The following is a 9,511-nucleotide window of genomic DNA, read 5'->3' as shown; positions in this document are numbered from 1 at the left end:
TGGCTGGTGTGTTTCCCTTATTGGCCCATAAGGCCCATATCTTTTGCCGGGGGTGCTCGGAACCCCTTCCGATGACCCGATATGTATCCGGTACCCTTCGAAACACTTCCGGTGTCTGAATACCATCGTCCTATATATCAATCTTTACCTCTCGACCATTTCGAGACTCCTCGTCATGTATGTGATCTCATCTGGGACTCCAAACAACATTAGATCACCAAATCACATATAACTCATATAATACTATATCGTCATCGAACGTTAAGTGTGCCGACCCTATGGGTTCGAGAACTATGTAGACATGACCGAGACACCTCTCCGGTCAATAACCAATAGCGGAACCTGGATGCTCATATTGGCTCCTACATATTCTACGAAGATCTTTATCGGTCGAACCGTTATGACAACATACGTAATTCCCTTTGTCCATCGGTATGTTACTTGCCCGAGATTCAATCGTCGGTATCTTCATACCTAGTTCAATCTCGTTACCGGCAAGTCTCTTTACTCGTTCCGTAATACATCATCTCGTGACTAACTCCTTAGCTGCTTGCTTGCAAGCTTATGATGTGTATTACCGAGAGGGCCTAGAGATACCTCTCTTATACTCAGACCAACAAATCCTAATCTTGATCTATGCCAACTCAACAAACACCTTCAGAGATACCTGTAGAGCATCTTTATAATCACCCAGTTACATTGTGACGTTTGATAGCACACAAGGCATTCCTCCTGTATCCAGGAGTTGCATAATCTCATGTCGAACGAATATGTATTTGACATGAAGAAAGCAATAGCAATAAAACTAAACGATCATAATGCTAAGCTAACGAATGGGTCTTGTCCATCACATCATTCTCCTAATGATGTGACCCTGCTCATCAAATAAGAACACATGTCTATGGTTAGGAAACTTAACCATCTTTGATTAACGAGCTAGTCTAGTAGAGGCTCACTAGGGAAACAGTGTTTTTGTCTATGTATCCACACATGTATCAAGTTTTCGGATAATACAATTCTAGCGTGAATAATAAACATTTATCATAAAATAAGGAAATATAAAATAACAACTTTATTATTGCCTCTAGGGAATATTTCCTTTAGCTCGGCGGTAGGATTACGTAGCCTACCGCCAGGGTCTGTGCGGAAGGGAACTAAACCACGTCAGCAGCCTAAACGGCCGCCGTCACCCTCTGTCCCACCCTACAGCCGTCGGTCCTGGCGGTAGCCTATTTTATCATACCGCCACGGGCCCCGACGGTAGGGTCTGGACAGTTATATGCCCGCGAGCCGGCCACCCCACCCCCATCTTCCCCCACCCAGCTGCCGAAGAACAGAGAGTTCTTCTCTCTCACCCCTCTCTCATCTCCTCCACCCCCTCCTCGGATCTTCTTCGTTTCTTCACCGTTTTTGCGGATCGAGATGGCCCCGAAACAACCAAAGTAAGCTCCTCCGATCCCTCCAACTATTTTTAGTCAAATAGCTTCCGTTTCGTCGCATTATTTGATTGAAATCACCCCTATTTTTGAACTAAATTTAACTGATTTGTACCCTAGGATTGTTTTTGGTTGATTCTAGATGTTCTATTGTGTTGATATGAACTCTAATCTAGTTGGAATGGTAGTGCGAAGATTAACCCTAGTTCGTTTTGTTTGAAGGATTTTTTTGATATGATGCATGTTGGAGGAATTTGTTTTGATATGATGCATGATGTATAGTGGATGATGTTTGAGGAAATATGCTTAAGATGAACCCTAGTTCATGTTTTTTGTTTTTGAAAAAATATGATATGATGCATGTTGGATGGTTAATTAACTCGTATGTGTGTTTTGCTATGATGCATGTTAATATGATGTGATGCATGATGTATAGTGGATGTTGTTGGAGAAATTTATATAAATGAATTAATCATGTGAACCTTGGTGATTGCATCTTGATATATATTTACTTATTTTTGAACCACATGATGAACCCTAGTTCATGTTCATGTTGAAAAAAATATCTTCATATGCTTACTAAATGATTGAACTCTAGGTTTTTTGGATGTGATGAGCCTTTGTGATGCATCTCACCCATATGAACCTTTGTGATGCATCTCACACATATGAACCTTTGTGATCAACCATATGCATAAAAATTGTAAAAAATGAATGAATAATGTTAAAACAATCTTATGCAAAATGAATGAATGAATGAATGAATGAATGAATCATGCTTATGAGAATCATGTTTACGAATGAATAAAAATTGTACAAATGTGTGTTCCATTATGCTTATGCTTATGTTTATGCAATTTTTTAGGAGGCCACCTCTTGCAGACGACATCGGTACTAAGTATACCATGCTTGACCCTGCGTTCGACAAGGGTCATCGTGCCCGTTTCATTGAGAATGGAGTGGTAATTACCATTCTTAAACCAAATCTTTTGAATTGATGAAAACAAGTTGCTAATTATTTGGTTCTTCATTTTGACAGATGCTCCCGCCACTTCGGATGAGGGGTCACAAGACGACCGTTAAGATGGAGTATGATGAGCGGTACGCACCATTCTATAGGAGAGCCCGACTATTGGGTTTCGTCCTGCTGTTCAAGCATAAGCCGTCGATGCTCGTCCACTCAGCTCTCACGGCTTTGACCGACCGGTGGCAGCCAGAGATGCACAACTTCCATCTTCCATGTGGGGAGATGACGGTGACCCTCCAGGATTGGGGGATGATTACTGCCCTACCGCTCGAGGGTCGTGCTCTCACAGGACGAGTGGAGAGGAAGAACTGGCATGATAGGGTTATCACCCTCATCGGCGAGTGCCCCCCTCCCCCCCCCCGCTAAGAATAACTGGACTTCTGGCGTACCGTTGTCCTGGCTCCTGAAGTAACAGAGCAAGTGCTCGGAAAGTGCCTGATACGTCTCCAACGTATCTATAATTTTTGATTATTCCATGCTATTATATTATCTATTTTGGATGTTTAATGGGCTTTAATATGCTCTTTTATATTATTTTTGGGACTAACCTATTAACCGGAGGCCTAGTGCCAGTTTCTGTTTTTTTGCCTATTTTATAGTTTTGCAGAAAAGGAATATCAAATGAAGACCAAACGGAATGAAACCTTCGTGAGGATCTTTCTTGGACCAAAAGCAATCCAGAAGACTTGGAGTTGAAGTCTGGGACTCTACGAAGAAGCCACGAGGTAGGAGGGCGCGCCCAGGGGGTAGGCACGCCCCCACCCTCGTGGGCCCTTTGTAGCTCCATCGACGTACTTCTTTCGCCTATATATACTCTTATACCCTAGAAACATCAGGAGGAGCCACGAAACCACTTTTCCACCGCCGCAACCTTCTGTACCCATGAGATCCCATTTTGGGGCCTTTTCTGGCGATCTGCCGGAGGGGAATCGATCACAGAGGGCTTCTACATCAACACCATTGCCTCTCTGATGAAGCATGAGTAGTTTACCACAGACCTTTGGGTCCATAGTTATTAGCTAGGTGGCTTATTCTCTCTCTCTTTGATTCTCAATACCAAGTTCTCCTCGATGTTCTTGGAGATCTATTCGATGTAATATTCTTTTGCAGTGTGTTTGCCGAGATCCGATGAATTGTGGGTTTATGAACAAGATTATCTATGAATATTATTTGGTTCTTCTCTGAATTCTTATATGCATGATTTGATATTTTTGCAAGTCTTTTCGAATTATCGATTTAGTTTGGCCTACTAGATTGATTTTTCTTGCAATGGGAGAAGTGCTTAGCTTTGGGTTCAATCTTGCGGTGTCTTTTCCCAATGACAGTAGGGGAAACAAGGCACGTATTGTATTGTTGCCATCGAGGATAAAAAGATGGGGTTTATATCATATTGCTTGAGTTTATCCCTCTACATCATGTCATCTTGCTTAATGCGTTACTCCGTTCTTATGAACTTAATACTCTAGATGCATGCTGGATAGCGGTCGATGTGTGGAGTAATGGTAGTAGATGCAGAATCGTTTGGTCTACTTGACACGGACGTGATGCCTATGTTCATGATCATTGCCTTAGATGTCTTCATAATTATGCACTTTTCTATCAATTGCTCGGCAGTAATTTGTTCACCCACCGTAATACATGCTATCTTGAGAGAAGCCACTAGTGAAACCTATGGCCCCCGGGTCTCTTTCTTATTATATTACATCTCTTTTATTTTACATCGCATCTCGTTTACTATTTTGCAATCTTTACTTTCCAATCTATACAACAAAAATACCAAAAATATTTACTTTACTATCTCTATTAGATCTCACTTTTGCGAGTGACCGTGAAGGGATTGACAACCCCTTTATCATGTTGGTTGCAAGGTTCTTAATTGTTTGTGCAGGTACTAGGTGACTTGTGTGTTGTCTCCTACTGGATTGATACCTTGGTTCTCAAAACTGAGGGAAATACTTACGCTACTTTGCTGCATCACCCTTTCCTCTTCAAGGGAAAACCAACGCATGCTCAAGAGGTAGCAGTGTCGAACCCCGGGTGGTGGAGCAGTACGCTAGGGCCTACCTGTGGTATCTTCTCACATGGGTCATGTTTCCAGACTGCTCTGGGGACACTGCCCTATGGGTGTATCTCAACTTCCTAAAGGACTGGGATGCGGGGTACAGCTGGGGGGACACCGGCCTCGCCTACCTATACCGTTCGGATGTGTGCTGCTTTAGATCATGTCATCTTTCTTAAGTTTATTTTTGTTTTTAACCATAAACTTGATCCATATTATGTTCTTGTTTCATTCTTATTGCAGAAGGTCGTCAACAAATGTCGCAAGTTGGTGGGCCTGCTTGGGTGTGCTACCTCCTCTGCTGATGCTTATGATCATGCAGCCCCGATGCATACCCTCGCTTCATCGAGCCATGCCGCCTCATCGTCTAGGGTGGTTGAAGAGGAGGAGGAGGAGTACGAGGACGAAGAAGGTGACGATGAAGAAGAGGACGAGGAGGGAGCAGAAAATGAACAAGAGGAAGAAAAGGAACAAAGCGATGAGGAGGAGGAGTACGACGGCGATGACGGACCTCCACCAACTCAGACAACCCATCTTGAGAAGAGGAATGCGTCGAAGAGGGATTGGGAAAGTCCATCCCCGTTTTAGAAACCGCGTCCTCCTCACCGCAAGAAGAAGGCGGCTGAGAACCGTTCAAAGAACAACGAGAACCGTACCTCAAAGAGGGGAAGTAGGAAGTGAAGTTGCTGCCGTTGAACTAGTCCGTTGAACTAGTTAAACTTTTTATGTTGGCTTCGTGAAACTATTTTGTATTTGTTGAACTTGCTATGTAAAACTTTGAACTTGCTATTTGGTATTGACATTGAACTTGCTATGTAAAACTTTGGTATTTATTGAACTTGCTATGTTTCTTAGTTGAACCATTTGCTTCGTGAACTATTATTCATGTGGAGCTGTGATACATATGCTTGTTGTTTTTAAGTCTATAAAATTGTTATGGCAAAAAAATTGAAGACAAAATACAAGTTATGTGCAGAAAATGCACTATGATCAGACCCTACCGCCAGGCCTCTTGGCGGTAGGGTTGCACATCCTACCGCCAAGGCCTCCGGCGGTAGGGGTCCTCACTCCACGGCCCTGGGTACTGAGACTTGAAGTGGCAGATGTTTTACGGTAGGGTTGCACACCCTACCACCAGGGCTCGTGGTGGTAGGGTTGCACATCGTACCACCAAGGCCTCTGGCGGTAGGTCGCATGTCATGTCAGCATCTGGGCATTGGCGAAACGGCGGCTGTCGTTACCCTACCGCCAAAGGTTCTGGCAGTAGTCTAGGTAATCCTACCACCGCATTCCCAGGCGTTAGGAAAAGGGTCAAATGTCAATAATGATTAAATCGGGGCCAGATCCGGCTAAACTTGATCAAAAGGGTCAAAACATGAAATTTAGCCACCGGGTGGAGGCAAACAACCAGCTAGACAGAACGAGCATGCCCGACCAAAAAGGAACGACACTGACGCCGGCCAAGCAATCCTCTCACCCCCAACAAGACCGAACAGGGCCTACCAGGCGGATGCAAATGGTCAGGTAGATAGGACAAGTAGGCTTGGCAGCAAACGAATGACACTGACTCCGTCAGCCGGGCAGACGAGACTCAACCGGTCGAACAATCAACGCCAAGGGGACCTACGCATGTTCCCGGCCCACAGAAGCCGTCAAGGAGATGAGACATGAATTAACCAGATCGGACGACGGCAAAGCCGGCAGGCAGACAAAGTGTACCACCCTTATGAGATCAGACCAAGAAAATCGCCCAATGGCCCTAAAGGCGGATAACATCTTTAAAGAAGTAATGTCTTTTTTTTTGTGAAACTTTAAAGAAGTAATGTTGGACTGTGAAACTCCAGGCTATATACGTGTACTACACACTTCATCGGATCCAAAAGATCCAACGCGTTAAAAAAACATGTCCAACCGCTACAAAATATGTTACCGCTTTGGCCGGAGTGTCAAATATATATATTAGCATCCCACATGCTTGTTTAACGAGCAAACTAGACGTTCAACATTCTTCGACGAAATAATAATCCATGCCTTTGTTTAACAAGAATTAGTCTCTGTTGTTCTCAGCTCGTCCCCCAAGCTAATTCATTCCTTTGTTTAAAAGAATTAATCTGATGTTCGTCCTCTCACGGCACGCAACAAATCACTCTCATCCTTACATAAAATCTCAGCAGTTCAGTACAACCGAGCCATCACTTATTTGATCCCTATAAATATGGTCCACATTACACCGCCAATTATCATCAAACAAGATAGATCACCACAACCTCCTCGATCTCTCACCCGCAAAAAAAACCCTCCTCGATCTCCACCTTCTACCCCGGCCGGCATGGCTAGCTACTCACAAGGTTTGCTCTTCGCCATCCTCGCATGCGCCTGTGTGCTTACCACTCTTGCAGCCCGAGACCTTGCCGACGATTGGTCAATTGTCGCGAGGCACGAGCAGTGGATGGCCAAGTATGGCCGTGTGTACAGTGACGTTGCTGAGAAAGCACAGCGGCTAGAGGTGTTCAAGGCCAATGTCGTGTTCATCGAGTCGGTGAACGCAGGGAACAACAAGTTCTGGCTCGAGGCTAACCAGTTTGCCGATATTACCAATGATGAATTCAAGGCCACGCACACGGGATATAAGGCGCCGGTGGGTGGCAACAAGGGCAGGAAGACGGGGTTCAGGTATGCGAACGTTAGCCTCAATGCTCTCCCCGCGTCTGTGGACTGGAGAACAAAAGGCGCGGTCACTCCCATCAAAGACCAAGGCCAATGTGGTAAGCACATATTCAGACAATGACACGTGACCATTGTCAATTGTTCAAGAATTCGATTCTAGAAATATTCTAGGGAGTGCTGATGTTACTGAAGTTTCATAAGTTTTAGCTATAGTTCGCCAAAATGACCAATGTTTATGCTGGAGGTAAGCTGAAATCCAACCAATTTATGAGAAAACTTGATAAAAGTTCGTATAATATTTGAATTGGCTCAGATTCGTGTTTGGCTGATTTTTGTTAACAAAAATGAAAATATTTCCATACCTGCTGGCTGAAATTTTGAAATTTCAAGTTTAACTGGAAATGAGAACAATGCACATGACCGTACTAGTTTACACTATCTTATTCAACTATTCTTGTCCTTTTTATGGACAGTGACTAACCTATCAACACCTGTGTAACGTGGAATATTTCAGGGTGTTGTTGGGCCTTCTCCACGGTGGCCTCCATGGAAGGCATCGTGAAGCTGAGCACCGGGAAATTGATCTCACTGTCGGAGCAGGAGCTGGTGGACTGCGATGTGGACGGCATGGACCAGGGGTGCGAGGGCGGGCTCATGGACAACGCCTTCGAGTTCATCATTGACAATGGTGGCCTGACCACCGAGGGCAACTACCCCTACACAGGCACTGACGGTAGCTGCAACTCCAACAAGGAGTCCAACGCCGCAGCGTCCATCAAGGGGTACGAGGATGTGCCGGCCAACGATGAGGCGTCGCTTCAGAAGGCGGTGGCCGCGCAGCCCGTGTCCGTGGCCGTCGATGGAGGGGACAACCTCTTCCGGTTCTACAAGGGCGGCGTGCTCTCCGGTGATTGTGGCACGGAGCTCGACCACGGCATTGCGGCGGTCGGATACGGCGTCGCCGGCGATGGGACCAAGTACTGGGTGATGAAGAACTCGTGGGGTACATCATGGGGCGAGAATGGCTTCATCAGGATGGAGAGGGACATCGCCGACGAGCAAGGCCTCTGCGGACTCGCCATGCAGCCTTCCTACCCAACGGCATAGCGCTTATATACTCCTACCTTTGAAGCCTGTGTATACACATATATACCACCTGCATGATTGTGTAAACCAGTATTTGATTACGTATTTATATATGTATGGAAAGAATAATACTAGCTATTTCAATATACTACCTCTGTTTCATGTATTAGTTTTTCTAAAGTCAAATATTTCTATGTTTGACTAAGTGTATAACAATTTTTTTAAGTCACTTGCTATTATTTGGGTGATGTATTAATTTATACTCGCTTCGCTCACAAATATAAGATGTTTTGTATATTTAAATATGGAGAAATATAGGCATTGTTTGGTTCATAAGTCCTAGGACTTTTTCTAGTCCCAACTAAAAAGTCCCTGGTCCATAAAAAGTCCCTTCCTGTTTGTTTCCAGGGACTAAAAAGTCCCTAGTCCCTCCCTAGAGGTTATTAAATGACTCTGTTACCCCTAGTATACAGAAAAATAACAACCAAACAACACCATGGGGCGGCGGGGCAATGGGTGCAGGGAGGGGTATTGTTGGAAAAGTCTCAAAAAGTCCCAAAAAAGACTCTCCTTGAGAGTCTTCTTCATTTAGTCCCAAAAAACAACTTTTAGTCCCTAGTAGTCCCTCATGTTTGGTTAAAAAGTCTCTAAGAAAGACTTTTTCTAGTCCCTACACCAAAAGTCCATGGAAACAAACACCCCCATAACTAGCCCATTCGGTGATGGAAAAAGGGAAGAACAAGAAACGAGGAGGGAGGGGGGAGTGGGGCGAGTATATCGCGCATTAAGCGAGAGAGTAGGATGTCTCGCTGAAGGGGTCTACAGTAATCGGTTCGGCCCATTCGCGCATAATTAACAAAGGAAAAAGAGAGAAGAAAAGGGAGCGCAGGAGACTCGAACCCTGGTCTCCTGGTATCAAGCACGGTTAGCCACTGGCTTGCCAAGAGTTCATTATGAACCAAGCTTTCATTGTTTCTTCTTCATTTTTCCAGGTTTTTTCTGTTTTCTTTTTCTTCTGTTTTTTCAGCAGCTTTTCTTTGTTTCCACAGGGTTTTTTCAGTGTTTTTCTTTGATTTTCTTTATTTATCTATTCCTTTTCTGTTTTGTTTTCTTTTTCCGTCTATGTTTTTTTTCATTTTTATGCACTTGTTTCATCCTTTTTTTTCTTTTATTTTTTCTTTGGTTTATTTTGTTTCTTTTTGCTTTTCATTTTTTTATTTTCTTTTCTTTTTTTTG

At 44.1% G+C, this 9,511-nt stretch overlaps 1 protein-coding gene across 1 annotated transcript; it reads left to right on the top strand.

Moving 5' to 3' along the window:
- Window positions 1–6,851: 6,851 nt before the first annotated feature.
- On the top strand, window positions 6,852–8,296 carry LOC123133979 (senescence-specific cysteine protease SAG39-like). The gene is made up of 2 exons (XM_044553352.1): window positions 6,852–7,287; window positions 7,704–8,296. Exons 1-2 carry the CDS (start codon window positions 6,852–6,854, stop codon window positions 8,294–8,296), a joined length of 1,029 nt encoding a protein of 342 aa, XP_044409287.1.
- The last annotated feature ends 1,215 nt before the right edge of the window (window positions 8,297–9,511 follow it).

The sequence above is a fragment of the Triticum aestivum genome, chromosome 6B (genome assembly GCF_018294505.1).
Source record: "Triticum aestivum cultivar Chinese Spring chromosome 6B, IWGSC CS RefSeq v2.1, whole genome shotgun sequence".
Taxonomy (NCBI): Eukaryota; Viridiplantae; Streptophyta; class Magnoliopsida; order Poales; family Poaceae; genus Triticum; species Triticum aestivum.
This window is presented reverse-complemented; position numbering and strand designations above follow the sequence as displayed.